The 16,691-nt window shown below is 39.0% G+C and overlaps 1 protein-coding gene across 1 annotated transcript; it reads left to right on the top strand.

Moving 5' to 3' along the window:
- The first annotated feature begins 2,227 nt into the window (after positions 1–2,227).
- Positions 2,228–3,507, top strand: LOC113109752 (placenta-specific gene 8 protein-like). The gene is made up of 3 exons (XM_026273497.1): positions 2,228–2,826; positions 2,931–3,118; positions 3,204–3,507. Exons 1-3 carry the CDS (start codon positions 2,745–2,747, stop codon positions 3,462–3,464), a joined length of 531 nt encoding a protein of 176 aa, XP_026129282.1. The 5' UTR covers positions 2,228–2,744; the 3' UTR covers positions 3,465–3,507.
- The last annotated feature ends 13,184 nt before the right edge of the window (positions 3,508–16,691 follow it).

Below are 16,691 nucleotides of genomic sequence, written 5' to 3'. Positions count from 1 at the left end.
TTTATATATTTTTTCCAATTCCATATTCTTTTGCATAAGAAAATCATAAAAATGAAAGGTTTAGTAATTAAATTCTGAATAACTGAGAAGTTGATAATAAGTTACATTTTAAAATGAACTGTAACCATGTCATTTTTTTTTTTATTGTCAGTTTTGTACATACTTTTTGTTATATATCCATGTACATTCATTGTCCTCAGCTGTAAAGAAAAAAAGAAAAGAGGAACCGGTTTAGGCATTATTGGCAACAACATCAGAGTGAAGGTACATAAGTGGTTTTGACCTGAAAGTAAAAGCAAAGTATTCTATAGTCTTTGGTCAATAAATTGGTAAGCTAATGGAATAATGTTGCTAACAAAGATTTTTGGATTGAATTTTATTTTTACAGTAGGTAAGATATAGAAGAGACTATGTTTGCTAAGGATGAATTAAGTTTTTTTTTTTTTAACTATCACATAAGTATGCAGATAGTTTGTATTTACAAAATAAAATACAAATAATACAAATAAATACAAATAAAATGCAAATAATCCACCTTGACCAAACTCAGTAAACACATTATTAATAAAGCATATCATCTACAGACAAGCAGATGAGTCCAGAATAAGAACGCAACGCTTTTAATTAATTACATGTTAAGTGTTTTCCTCTGAGTAAAACATTTAATTTGTCTTAGTGCATTACAACAGTGTTTTTCAAAATACCAAACTCAATAAACATTAATAAATCATACGATGTACAGACAATGTTGATTTATTTATAATGTTTATATACTTTGGTATTTTTAATAACACAGTTTTAATGTTAAGCAGTTTCCTTATGAGAGAAAAATGCTTATTGTATAATTAAATGTGTTGCATTCTTAATCTGTAATAATCTGCTTGTCTGAACATATGCTTTATTAATAATTGAGTTTGTTCTTTTAAAAGCACTGCTTAATGCATTAAGCCAAGAATGTCAATTTTTACATCACATATCACACTGGAAAGGCATTTATTTTCAATATAAATTAAGGAAATAATGGGAAAATGTAAAAATAAAGTCCCTCATTGATTAAATGGTTAAGATTGGGGTAGCTGAATAGCTTTATTGACTCAATAAGGTGGTACATTTTAATAAAAATGTTATGCATATAATTTACACTCATTACATTATTATTGCATATTAATTTCTGATGTAGGCTACTACAATACTGAGGTGCAAATATCTGCCACTAAGTAGTAGCTACATAACGTCTCAGGTTACAAATGTAACCATTGTTCCCTGAGTAGGGAACGAGACACTGTGTCCTCTAGGGGTCGCTATGGGGAACACCTCATCGTGACCCGTGTCTGAAGCATATATTGGAAAAAAACACCAACGAGTTGGCCGGTGACAGCCACTGACGTCACTACCGGCGTGACTATAAATAGACACAATTAGAACACGTCATTCACTTCATCATCTGAAGCTTGTGTCCAAAGCATTGCAGAAAGCTAGAGGATGCAGTTTCTCATTCCCTACTCAGGTAATCATGCTTACATTTGTAACCTGAGACGTTTCCTTTCAAGGGAACTTCGAACTGCATCCTCTAGGGGTCGCTATGGGGAACAGTATACCCATGCTGCTATGCTGAGGGGAGTGCAGGCCAGAATTATGGTGAACACTAAGTACCAACTCTACCATTTCCATGGGAATTGCCCCTGGGACATTTAGACGGCTGTCTGTGACAGTACCCCTTACAGCCATAGGCTTAAGCTACATACCGACTTGATTGTTAGGGCTTCATCCCGGGGGTAGCAAGAAAGATTAATTTAAAGGGATACGGATAAGAACCTAGCTTTTTATACTAAGTCTTGCCTGTCACACAGGGGCTACCGCTTGCTTTTGCATGGAGTGGAGCCCAAGATGAACGGGGCTTTACCAACTCAAGAAAGGGCTCAAAGCAACCGCTCAAAGCCCTAACCACTATAGGATTTTAGAAAGAACGCAAAATACTACCATGCAAACTTACCACAGTGTGGATTTTATAAAGTGTGCAAAGACGTGCACACTTACCATAACATGGATTTAAATACTGTTTTAATGAGGGGGCTCTTGTGGTACTCTGATAGAGCAGCTCATAGATGGAATGGTGCATCCCAAAACAATATGTTTGAGAGTCATCAACTCGATCTGCTGGAAATAGTGCTGGAGCACTCTGGGTAAAGAACAGAAGACACAATCTACATGAGAGGAAAACTCCAAACTCAGAAAGAGAGTGGCACACTCATAGGCAATGCTTCTTAGTAAACAGGAGTGCTGCTAAACTACCATGAGAACCGCCCAAATAGCCCCTCATGTTTGAGAGAAGCGATGCTTGAATTGTATAAATAAATACACCCTGACTGAGTGGAGCCCAAGCAAACCAAGATCTAACCATCTCAAGAAAGGGAACAAAGCTGAGCGCATAACCCTTACCATACAGGATTTCAGAGTGCGCAGAGTCTTGTGTGCATACTTACCACTTGTATGGATTTTAGAAAGTGCGCAAAGTGTTCAGCGTGCATACTCACCACCATGTGGTTTTCATACAGTACACAGAGCTTAACATATGTACTTAAAGATTCCTAAGCATCGCAGAGGTGCCGGACCACACAGGAGAGGCAAGCTCAAATTCATCACACACGCCCCACTCATCACACACCCCCATCACACAGTGTTTTTAAATAATGAAAAACGTTCCTTTCTTTGTCATCCTTCCATATTAGTAAAGCCAGACCACAATGACAACTGTAGTTGTGCAGATGCCTACGAAGAGTGGCTGGAATTCAGGAATATGTGACTGTTACCAGGACTTGAATTCTTGTAAGTAAGCTTTAAGGTCTTATAATAAATATTACAGGACCATTTTTACAGTTCAATAAAAATTGTGCAAATAATATCACATCATGTGCATTTTTGGTCCTCAGGCTGCTATGCGTACTGGTGCTTTCCTTGCTTTACCTGCACCACCACTGGGGATTTTGGGGAAAGCACCTGTCTGCCTCTGCTGGACATACTCGGGCCAGGCATCATGGCAGCAGTCGGGGTTCCAGTATGTGTGCCACCTGTGTCTCTGGGGATGAGGGTTGCAGTTCGCCACAAATATGATATTGAGGTGAGTTTTTCCTTTCCCTCTACAAATGAAAAAGGAAATCAAAGAGGGCTTCAAAGCAATCATTTGTTTGTATGTGTTGCAACAGGGCAGTATCTGTGAGGACATCATGGTGACTTGCTGTTGCATCTGGTGTTCCTGGTGTCAGATGAGTAGAGAAATTAAAGCACGCAAACAAACGGTCTCTGTACAGACAACACATCCCATGATTCAACCCATTCCAATGGCAACCACCACACAAGTTATCTCTACACAGCAGTCAGCTGGAGTGATCAATGTGGCACCGGTAGCATTTGATCCTGCAGTCCAGATGGCACCAATTACATCTGTCACAACAGTTGTTAAATAGATGGACTGCTACTTGTATCAATAATGATGGCATACATAAATACATAGACACAATATGTAGAGACTATAGTAACCGATGCATAGTGTAATATCTAACCTGATGAAATTATATTCTGTGAATGGCATGGATGCATATAGAAAGTGCCTGTGTCTTTATATTTAGTCTCTGATGATTCTCGATTAAATATTTTTAAGTGACATTGTCTAACTTGATTACTTGTCTAACTAGTAGCAGAAGTGAGTACAACTCCTTTCTGAAAAAAAATAAATAAAAAAACTAACTAAAATACTGTTTACAGGAATAAACAGATGTGATGTGCTTCAAAAATGAAATTTTGCAATTCAACATTTGTTAAAGCACAGCTATTTCTGAATATCATGCTGGACAGAAAAAATAAGGGCTGAGAAATGTTTCATAAGAAAACAAAAGAGGAATTATGCTAAATAGGGAAGCTAATCTCTCATCCTTCAGAGACTGTGTGAAGGCTTTTTCTTCTACACAGAAACATTTTTTGAGGGACTGAAACTAGAAGACTTAACTCAGGTATGGGACCTAGCAAACTTTTTATACATTGATATTTAGCTTGCATAGTTTTAATTTATGAACAATGTATATAAAATAAATATGCATAAGAGAACTCAGACTTTATACTTTAGTCCATTTTAAATACTGTTTATTGTATTAGAAAGGCATTTAAAGAGATTTTCATGCTGATTATTTTTGTTATTTTGAGAGAGGAAAAAAAGAGAGAAATGTGTGGATACATTTCCCTCATTTTCCTTTGGACATCCCTCCTTCTGTCTTTACCCTGTGGTTATAATGGCAGTAAGATCCTGGTTTTCCCTGTTGATGGCAGTCACTGGTTGAACACAGAAGTACTGATTTAAATACACAGGGACACTGGTTATTATATAAATTTTGCATTATTTCAGCAAAGTCCACTATTTCTGGTGTTGAAGCCTGTTTTCACCTCAAAGAAGAACAAGACCTAGACTTGTTTGAGAACACAGTACAAATGATTTTTGAGGCCCGCAGGAAGGGCTCAGTGATGGGCTTGCTGACCCAGATATCATAATTTATTGACATCATAAAGGTGGCTCACACTGCAAACTGTGCCATGGTCACCACCATGCTGGAGAACAGAGATGTGATGACACAAATAAAGACTGCAAACTATGACTTGATGCTCACTGACCCTGCCATGCCAGGTGGGGTGATCCTGGCACATTACCTCCAACTTCCAATGGTCAATAACGTCCGATTGATGAGTTTCGGAGAAGGCCACTTCTCCATCGCACCTTCTCCCATATCCATGGCCTGTTCCCAGCTCAGGTCTGACGGACCAGATGGGTTTATACCCGTAATCTTCTACATTATGGGTTAAAACGTGTTAATTAACAATGTTATGCCTAACAAATGCTCAAAATAAAGCTCTTGTCAGAGTCCAACACAGCAGGTTCCATTTTAACACGCATTTATACGCCAGATCACCAGCAGATGGCGCAATGGATATGTTCAAATATTGCTTGGAATCATTCTTCAATCCAAAATCAGATTATAGCCTATTTCCTTTTACATCACCCTGATGCTTTTTATAAACCATACATCATAATGCCATGGTTTCATTAAAGCAAAAATGATCTAAAAGTTAGATGATCACAAACCTGCCCAAAATGCTGCGCGGCACAGCACTTTCTCTTCACCAGCCAGAAGAGGACATCCTTTTCTCCAGATATGAGACAGGAGATGGCTGGAAGCACATGCAGGGACAGAATGATAAAAAGAAGACAGGCAAGGATGAGAGAGGTCTAACTGATTGAGGGGACATTAGCCAGGGCTGTATTCGCTAATGTATGCTTCTAATGACTCGTTATCTCATTATCAATCTTATTCTCGCTCATCTTTTCTTTTCCTCACTCTCTCCCCTTCCTCTATCTCTCTATCTCCTCCCAATCGACCAGCAATGATGGGAATAGCAATTAGGACGCTAGGCTGCCAAATGGCTATTTTAATTAGCCTTTCTTAGCAAAAGAGAGAGAGAGAGAGGTGGGACGAGAGATCGAGTGAAAGAGAGAGAAAGAGACTAATGTTCTTCATAAGTGCTACAGATTAGAAGGTCATTAGGCTTTTGCTTGAATTAATGATTAGGAATTCCTGCAGGTCATAGAAACTTATTACACAAGCCTACTTAACATTAATAGAACCATCCTATTTGTGTTAAACACAAAGAAATTAAAACTAAAAACCAATTACAAAGAGATGACATTGTCTTTTTCGCCCTCCCCCTGGTCACCCATAACGGAGAAGCGGTGTAAAACTCTCTGGACATACTTTAGTCGCACGAGGACAAAATGATCGCGGTTCGGTCGCTCATATAGTTTCATTTTACTCTATGGTCATGGTTTTTCCCCTCAGCTTTCAATATCTTCTGCTTTTTTTCCACTATGTGTCCCGTCATCCTCAGTAAACCGCGTTGTTACTCCACAGCTTCCCGCTCATTGTGGTACGTAATTTTCTTCAAACGCACAATTCCACATTCTTGTGTGTTATTTGTTCATTTGTGGCTTGTTTGGGACACGGGCTGGCCTGGCAAAAATCTCTTCAGAGGCACTTTCCATCCCTAAAGAGATAGACTACTCATTCCAACCCTCTCTTAGACTTATCCCCCTGACGCATAAAAACGGCAAAAACAAGCACACGCAAGGCCTCGTGCATAACGCAAGCACAGAACAAAAACATGTAGCCTACATCACATAGCAAAAATAATATACTAACAGTATACAGTATAAAATCATGTTTAAAAATTGTCTCCTGAAGCCATACCCGAGATTTAAGTCACTGATAATCTTCCCCTCCAGTGAGCTGTTAACGATGCAATGAATCAATGAGTCAGTGAGTTGAACTTGAACCGAATGAATTCGATTCATTAACAGATCATTCAGTCAGTGTTTGTGAAAGGAATCTGAAATGATTAAATGAAAAGATCAGACGACTTAAAGGACAAATGGTTCTAAACACTACCAGTACAAAGTCATGGGATTGCACACTTACAATACTTTTATTACTATACTCAAGAACTAAAAACTCTAACAATATATGGATCATTAATTCAGCATATCTGTCACTAGCCTGCTTAGTTTAAAAGAAGAGAGAAGTATCCTCAACGGAACAGAGCAGGCCACAAATACCCTCTTAAAAATAAAGGTTCTTTATTGGGAACCTTTCCATTGCACAAAAGTTTCTTTATCGTAGTCCTTCAGTGTATGAGCGTTTGCTTACAATTTGTACGTTAAAAGAAGAATATCAAGTGTCTGTTGAGAGTGTGTTGACAGTCTGAGTAGTTGGGTGTTGATATATGAGCTGCAAAAAAATCAATAAAGTGGCACTGAATAAATTTTTTGACAGTTACAGATTAAAAAAAAAAGACAAAAGGGTTGGAATAAAAAACCCTACACTCTGACACAAAGAACCATTTCATCATGCAAGGGTTCTTCAGCATAATATGGTTATAAACAGAACTAGTAAACAAACTCTAAAAAGCATATTTTTAGAATAATTTATTCATTTATGAATTAAAAAAATATATCTAATGAACTCTTAAGATGGAAATCATTTATATTGGTAAATAATTACATAAATTGTGGTTTGTTTTTCACGCAAAGGTATATGAATTAAAAAGACTTACATATAGCATGTTGAGTATACAAATGGGATACTTTTATGATATTTTTGGTACTTTTTGTATCCTTCTTGAATGCTCCAGTCCTGAATTGTATTTGCATAAAAAAAAGAGATTTCCTTCCATCCACGCATTTAGGCCTTCACAATTAATATATGTACTGTATACAAACTTAACAATAACCATAACGTGCAAACCCTCATATTTTAACATAAACATCACAACAATTCCTGTGGCTGTACATTGTGCTTGTATTTGTATAGTGTCCCTCACTTTTCTTTCTTTCGCTCTGTCTCTTCCCTTCTCTTCTTTATCATGACATGCCCTGAGGTTATGATTGTTATGATTTATATCGGACTGTTTTGAGATCTCTCTCTTTCTCTGCCCTCTGTCTTCATCTCTCTTTAGCTTTCTCATTCCTCCTCTCTCCTTTCTAATCAGTTCTCCTTGCATCCCCCCAGGTCGATTTGGGGAGTAATAATGAAAGAGATTTAACCCTTTAATGTTCAACCGCTTTGACCCCGAACACCTTCCCTCCATCGTGCTTCTCACATACACACCCTTATCACACATATAAATAAATACACACACATTTGACTGTGGCTCACAGCACTGATGACAGAAAATTTAGAAAATTGTTGGCTTCACGAATCTACGCTTGTGTGTTTTTCTCCCACACATGTCCCCAGCATACAGTCTTGATTTTCACCTGTTTTTCATCCTTTGCTGTCTGTTTTTTTTTTTCATCCGTCTGCGATTCCGTCTACCGGCCCATCTGTCTGTCAGATTCTCGTTCTGTGCATTTAAACCCCTGATGACGTCATTCATAAACAGGATATCTTCCCACCTAATTATGCGCTGTTAATTACAAATTTGGACTAATGTGCTTAATTAGACGAACAGCATTTGCTCTCAGATCCAGGACATCTTTTTTTGATTTGGAAAATTATCTCTTTAACAAACAATATGACTTAATTGCAGACATTTGCATAAACAAATGAGCTAATTAATTACAACCAAGCACTTCCTGATGAGTCGAAGGACAATGAGACTCCAAATGTTTTCCTCGGGGATACGGACGGAAGAAGGGAGAGAGGGAGGGAGGGAGCGAGAGAGAGAGAGTTTAAATGAAAGTTTATGAGCTTGTGAGCATGCTAATATGACTCTCTGAGCATGAGGAATTATGTATGTGTGAGAATTTGCTATAAATGTCCAGATAAATAAGTTTAAGTAGCTTACTTATCGGCTGTGGTGGTTCGGCTCTGGCAATATATCTCCGGATGGTATCGGTGTAACACTTAAAATCCCTTATTCCCTCTCTACATTCATCTCTCTCGTTTTCCCCTATTTCTTTTTCTGGAGGGTTTGTAGATAGAAGGGCCTCTCCCCTCCTTTTCTGTGTTGGAATTTAATATGCAACTTTTTATTGGAAAACAATCGTGCGTGCCTGCGTGAATCCTGACCGCAATATATCTGTTAGTGGAACTAATCCGATCAGGCCAGAGAGGGCTATTTATCACTGCAAATCCAGGGCATTTCAGCCCACATTTTATTATTTTAATATATTTCTCAGCTATTAAATCACCAAAATGATGAATTAGAACTGTCTGCCACGCTTTCAGCTGCATGACAGAAAATGATGCACTACCCAATTTGAGTGGTCATTTGGACTTTTTAAAGACAAAAAATGATACAGGAAAAAGTCCAATATTTTTGTGTTGTTACGTCTCTGCCGCCCCATCCCTCCGTCTCCCCCCTCTCGCTGGCTGTTTTTAATAAAACACTCTAAGTGAGCTTTATTGCTGTGTTAGAGAGGGCAGGATCACAACTATCTTTAATATACAGCCAATTACCAAACACACACAAACATACGCACTCACACACATACTCATGTGCACACAAAGACAGGTACAACGACACACAACTTTGTCTCTTAATCACAGCGGGCAAACATTAACAAATATTCAATCTGTTTACACCCACACTTCAAACGGTTGAAGATGAAAATTTATGGTAGCTTGCCAGTTACCTGGGAGAGGTGAAAATATGAATGGAAACACATATTTTAACTTTCTTTAGATCTCATACAAGAACATTTACACTTATTCAGCTCTTCATTTACAATTTATCTTCCTTTCCTTTCCTTTTTTTTTCTTTTTTTTTGTTGTTTTTCTCTCAAATAATGGGTTTATGCTAAATATACCAACATGCACATCATATGTCTGGACAAAAAATAAAAAAGTAATCTTAAAATATTGCAGTGTATATTAAAGTCGTTTTATATAATCTTAAAGTATTTAAGTGTATTTTTACTGATATTGATTTATCATATACTAAGAATTCTCTGCTGCCCACCAAGCCTGCATTTATTTGATCCAAAATACAGCAAAAGCAGTAATGATGTGACATGTTTTTATTATTTAAAACTGCTTTCTATTGGAATTTTAAAAATGTAATTTAGTGATGTAGGCCTACTAAATGTTGTTATCCAAAAGACACTTAAAGGTGCCATAGAATGCATTGATACAATATTTTAAGTATGTATGTATGAGTATGTGTATGTGTATGAGTATTAAGTATGTGAGTATGTGAGTATATGTGAAGTTTGATCTCAAAATACCCCACAGATCATTTTTTATAGCTTGTTGAAATTGCCACTTTTAGGGTATGAGGCAAAATACGCAGTTTTTGTTTTCGTCTCCTTTAAATAAAAAAGGGCTGATGCTCCCTCCTCCCTGATGATGACCATGTTACTGACCTCACATTGCTTTCAAATGCACTTATTAACTACCACATTCCTATTTACAATCATTCTGGTAGCACGTGAAAGCAGCATTAGTGAAAACAGGCAGAAACAATGGTAGCTTTAGCAACATTAGCCTTACAGAGAGCCAAGAAACTCTTTTGGAAAACAAAATATGACACACGAGTCTGGATGTTTGCGATAGAAGCGTTGGCATTGATCCCTCCTTCAGAAGTAGTCTTTGCACAGCTATGGCGCTGAACTGACCCTCGTTTGTGAGGCAGTCGGCCATAAAATTTGGGCAGAAATGTATAGGACTTTTCTGTTTTTTTCCAGGACATTTCCTTGGAAAATGAAACGAAACCACCATGTCCTCAGCGGTCTGTGGAGACTCCTATGTTCGTTTGTGTATACCAACACATGACACTTTTAATGTTTCTTTGGTGCTGATATTGTACCTACAGCAGCTACAGCAAGAAAACAGTAATGGCGGACCGCTGCTTCTCACTCAGGGCTGTGTAAATGCTAATAGGGCAGAGAGCATCACAAATGGACGGGACTTTCCCCGAGTATGATGTCATAGTAATGAGAAATCTGGAACTGCTCATGTGGAGAGACTGTTTATAATATATTGGCATTATAAAACAATGAGTGGGTGGATTTCTTTACCATTATAGGCTGGTTTTTTGTACACACTGCGGCCACAGAAATGTGTTCAAACACCTTATATAAGTGATTTTTGCATTCTATGGCATCTTTAAGATTCTGTCAGGCCCAGGCCCAGCTCCTGAATCAAATCATTGTGGCTGCTTCTTAAATTAGTGAGAGTGGTCTAACCTTGAATGTGGCATGAAACAGAAGTAGCGATTGTCTTTTTTTAATCTATGTGACATCTATATGGGTGAAAAGCATTTGAAATGAGAGGCGGGACTTGATTTCATCTTTCGGGAAATGATTGGATCATTGGGCGTTGCTAACAAAATGAAAGCAGATCTGAATGCCAGTTTGCAGTTAGTTGTGGGGGGATTTCTCTCCACTGGATTCACCACCAACACCCTAGCATAAAGAAATGTTCATGTGTGCGCGTGAGAGAGAGAGACTGCCTGAATGACTGAGCGCATCCTCCATCAGGTTACATTTAGTCATTTTGCAGACACTTTTATCCAAAGTGACTTACAAATGAGTAAGTTAAAATTAAGTCACATTCATAAAAATTATTATTATTATTTTCATTTTTATTTTTGCGATGTCTTAAGAGTATTTTTGTGGTAATATCCTAATATCCTTTCAATTTTTAAAGGTACTGTACTCCCCCATTGTTTGTGTCAGCACTGGTCAATGCATTGATTTCTATAAAGTGAAGCATCAGCTTCAGCTTTTCCCCCTGTCATTTATCCCAGCGTTTACACCTCATTTCACTAGCTCTGCCCTTGTGCCACAGCTCGTGACCAGAAGAGAAGATGAGTCGCTTTGAGGGGGAGGGGAGGTTAACGTTTTTGATCAAATATTATGAGGGCACATGAATAAAAAAAATAAAATAATAAAAATAATAATAATGAAGTGCATGGATAAATTATTTATAATGAACAGAGTATTCCATTAAAAATAAGAATTTTGATTTCATGCCGACTTGAATATATATATAAATAAAGGTTTTAGTGCCGTCCATTGATTTGTGCAAAGAGCGCTCCATTTATAATCACTTAAAGCTGTCACTCATCTTTGTTCATCGCGATCTCACAAAGTTATGTTATAATCAGCGAAGTTCTCTACACTGCACAACTAATCTCTTACTTACATTGCATCAACACTTTGTTATAAGGAGATGATTTGTTTCAAATACAACACCTGAACAAAAACTCGATTTATAGCAGTGGATTTTAACTTAAAGCGGTCATCGGATGCTAAGTTCACTTGTATATGTTGTTTGAACATAAATATTTGTTGGCAGTGTGTGTACACAATCTACCTTAAAATTATAAAAATCCACCCAGTGGTTTTTATTTAATCCCTAAAAATAATATCCCCTTTTTCGAATCAGGCCTTTCTCAGTTTCTGGTCTGTGTGATGTCACACGGACGAAGGCCCCTCCCATGATTGTTGATTTGGCACAGCCGTCTTACCTTAGACCCACCCTGAGGGAGCTGTAACAGTTTGACCGACGTTGTTTTACTGTTACTGTCAGAGCAGATGTAGAAAAGAATGTCTCCATAGCGATTGAGGTGTTCTGTTGTTGGATGTAATAATGATCATAGCATTTTCACGGCTAAATGAGGCACTCGAAGCACAGTTCCTCACCCCACCGAAAAGAGGGCGGGGTCAGCCGAGTTCATCTAAAGCAACATGCAAAAAACTGGTTAATTTCTGCAGAGCTGATTTTTACAAGGTAAAATGGGAGTATTTTACACTAACATATTAACCAAAGTATATTGTAGACTTTACATTAAGGCCCTAAAGAATAATATCAACTTGTGGAAAATGGGCATTCGATGACCCCTTTAAACGCCTGTGATTGGCTGTTGGGTTCAAGAAATCAACAGATATATCTGTGATTGGCTACATTGCTCAACTCTGCAAAAACACACTGAAATAGAAACCGATCTCCAAAGCGCAAATGAATTAGATAGTTTTCCAAATCAGCAATGAAATGCTATTATTACAGCTTTAAATGAGGGTGTTGCTGATTTTGTTTGAGCGCCACTTTAGAACTGGGCCTGGTCAGGCCTCAACAGATTGCACCCCAAAAATGATCCCGTAAAACTTTCATACCCAGTGAATATTTTGCAAAGTGAATCAAACACGAACTGTATGCTCTGTTTTGACTTCAGGGTGTACATATATCGTGCTTCACTACTGAGACCCATCACATCAGCACATTGCAGCTTCAAGCACTTAATCTGCCAAGTACACAATAATTACTAATTACCTATTAACTAATTACTCTGCATCCAGCATCTGAAGGCAATCAAAATTACATTAAGCATGTTGTATCTCCTGTCCACTCCCTGCCCCCACCCCTCCCTTTGAATGCGGTAGTAACCTGCCGCTCCAATAGAGGGCGTCAGTGCCGCAGGTGGGTGGTGGGGTACACACTGCTCTGGGACAGCTGGCTTAAGCCTTCAGACCCCATGAGTCCTCACACTAATCAGCTCAGAGCAGCCAGAATCAATTAGCACCAGGAGGGGGGGTGGGCAGACGAGGGGAGACCCACAGAGGACGACTGGCCCCACACCTGGCCTGTCTCTCTCTCTCTCATCTTACGCACTTCTCTTTTCCATTCAGTCATCCATCCATCCATGCGGATCCTCTTCTAACAGAATTGTTTATTTCGCCTATCTTCCTGACCCTCTTTCTCTCTTGCTCTACCTTTTAAAGATGTGTGTTAATAACTTTTAAATAGTCTGGCAGCATAGGGCCGCAGGGCTGGTTACTCACCTTATTGCTCTCCTCTTCTCTCTCGTGCGTTCATAAAGTGGCTCTATCTCTCCCTCCTGTTCTCATTCACCTGTACACTCCTTCCCCCTGCCCACATCCATGTCCATTTCCCGCTCTCTCCATGCAACAATAATAGAGAAAAGATGAAAAAAATTGTTTTGAAAAGCATTATGGGACTCGAGAATCTCCCCTCTCTATTTCAGCTAATCTATTCCTCAGTGCTGCTCAGAGAGTGTAAATGATATTTTAGCGTGTTCATAAAATACCCTGATATATTCACAGCACCGCACGTATTCCACTTTATGGTTCGCGCTATCATCGTCTCTAACTCAAATAGAAACATTACATTGAAACAAATTATTGCGCTGGAATAACACACATACAAGGCGGCAATAGAAATTTATTTTCCTCTCGCGCAAACTCTATACATCAAGCGAGGTACAGTATGATACAGTGTGTATTATAAAAGCACATGTATCATCTACAAGACTCATGCACTCTTGTTTGAACACACGCGCGCGCGCAAGCAAAGTGCAGTCGGCCCGAAAAGTGCTTTACAAACACCAATATAATGATAAATCAATAAGGTCTGCTCTTCAGAGTCGACAGAGACGCTGACCAGCAGGTGTCAGTCTGCGTTCCAGCTACCGACCGCATGGAGCAGATGGACGGAGAGGGCAACTTTTCAACTCCGAACGGCGCGGACCGCGCAACCTCCCCTCGAACAACGAAACGGGGAAAGTTTAAGGGGCTGAGGGAAGGAGAAAGGGATGAATCGAGGAGAGGGAGTTGAAGATAGCCTTCTCCTACTCTCACACTAATTGCGTTTTCCCTGAGCAGAATTGAGTTCCAGAGAAAGAGAGAAAGGCCAGAGGCTTTTCATAATTGTATCGACAGGAAAATGAATATGATGAATGGCGTTCATTCAGCGCGGCCAGGATTTATTGTCTTGTCCTCCGGGCGTTAATCGCTCTGAAAAGTGGGGAGGAGGGAGAGAGAGAGACAGGAGGAGAAGGAGATGGAGAGGGAGCGAGAGAATAACTAAATTCCAAACCCCTGTCCTGACATTCCTCTCCCAAACTTATGTCAACTTGCAGAACCCCTTCATTACGAACTGTTCTGGCCACATGGAGACCCGCCCACAAGCTTTGATTGACACCTGAGGCTCTTCGTTCACCTGTGGGACATTTTGAATAGCCTGCATAGAGGGGAACCATTCTGAATTTAATTAGCGTTTTTTCTTTCTTTCTTTCTTTCTTTCTTTTTTTTTAAATCGCAATAATTCTGAATGAAAGATAAATTATGGATCTCAGACAAAAAGACCACAGAATCCTAAAAAAAAAAAAAACAAAACAAAAAAACACTCTATGCAATTTCTCCGCACCTCACTGTTTCTCTCGCTCTACCCAGTTTTTTTTTCTTTCTCACATTCGGTTCACACATGCGCGTACACACACACACACACACACACACACACCCCAACACACACATTCATACACGTCCCAGATAAATCTGGTTGTGGATGCTGTGAATCCAGATGAATGCTCAGCTCATAAAGTGTGTGTTTGAAAGCCATCCATCATGGAGATGTCAGAAAGAAAGAGCAGAAAGAACCTCTCTGAGTGTATGTGTTTGTGTGTGTCCAATGCTTTGGCTCATGAGTGCTATGGTTTGCAAAAGCATTTAGTGGACAATGCTAAAGTGTACATCTTTAATTTTGTTGAAACATGTTGAAGCTATTAAGGTAGTAACAAGGAAATAATCACAGTTTTTCTTTTATTTCCTGCATGTAATACTCTGGAGTTCACCATAAACGTTAACATACATACATGGTATAATAATCAAACCTGTATGCCTTTATTTTAAAAAGCATTTGTTTGTTGTCTAAGTCCTATATCTATGGTCTTTGTTGTTTTCCATAAATTGAAAGCTGTTTTTGACCCATTGACTCATAGACAGTAAAGCAAAAACCGTTCTTCAAAACATCTTCTTTGGTGATCCACAGAACAAAAGAAAGTCATATCCTTTTGGAATGAGATGATGGTGAGTAAATTAATTTTCACTTCTGGAAGAACTATTGTACTCAGAACATGCTAGTAAATTTCCCAGATAATTTCAAAGACATGGCAAGTAAAATAAATGAAATGGAAAAAGTAAAGACTGAAATAGTAATTCCTTAGAATAGCATACATACTCCAATAAGATTTAATTTACAACTTCAAAACTTCAGTATTTTTTTAAAGCACACAAACTGACAGACAACAATACCTTCAGGGCATTTATTAGTGTATATAATGTTAATGCATTTTTAAACATTTGCATTAACAATTTGTAACAGTTAAAATTCACAAACATACAAAATTAACAATACAAATAATTGTATATTAACATTAATAAATACTGCAAAACATGCTGGTCATTACTACAAGCCCATGATGGGCTACCTAATGCTAATGCTCGCTTACTGAACCTCACTGTAAAATGTTGCCATTGTTTTCCAATGTCCATAACTAGCACCACTATCCCTTAAATCCCGCAAAAGCCTCATGTTGGATGTCAGCACACACATACTCCAGACAGCAAACAACATTAATAGAAAATCCTATAAAAACCCTCAAACCAGTCGAAGAGTCCATAAACTGCGCTACAAGTTTATGTCACCCACTAATGTAACTTAAATCTGACAGTTAACTCTGTAAACAGACGAAAACAGCTTGGAGGGAAAAACAACTATTGCTACTAAAAGAAAATAGGACTAAAACTAAACCTTCAGAAAGTGACAAAACATGAAATGAACGGACTGGAAGTGAGCGGAGATGGATGAGACATAGGAGGAGACAGCGATGCCTCGGGCTATGCTGAGAGACGGTGTGTGTGTATGTATAAATGTGTAGGGCAGGTGGGACAGCAGGGAGACTGGTGGCTCAACAGCTTGCTCCACCCTGAGGGCCCAGCGTGCTGAGAGGAGCAGGGGCTGTAGCCGAGGCCTCTGCCAACGAGAGGGGCAGTAAGACTGGTGGCAGCTGGTCCGCGCTCCCTCCCCTCCCGCCGGCAGGCAGCAGGCAGGGTGAGAAGGTCAAAAGGCAGTCGTTAGGAAGACAAAGAGAGGCACAGCGACACACTGAATAATCGCCTTTTATTGAGTGCCTCTGACACGATTCACGGTGAGGCTGACACTGACGCCACACACGCACAAAACACACACACACTTGCAGGAGCATGTGCACACAGATATAGGCACGCATGGAGAGGGAAAAAAAAACACAACGTATATGTAGTAAGGTTACAGTTAAGCAATATAAACAACCTGGAGGTGATTAAGGAGTAATAATTACCATCAAGTGTCCCAACAAAAGTTATTCTCCAGGCC

This window comes from Carassius auratus, chromosome 10, assembly GCF_003368295.1.
Source record: "Carassius auratus strain Wakin chromosome 10, ASM336829v1, whole genome shotgun sequence".
Taxonomy (NCBI): Eukaryota; Metazoa; Chordata; class Actinopteri; order Cypriniformes; family Cyprinidae; genus Carassius; species Carassius auratus.
Note: the sequence above shows the minus strand (reverse complement) of the source record. Positions and strands in the feature narration are given on the sequence as shown.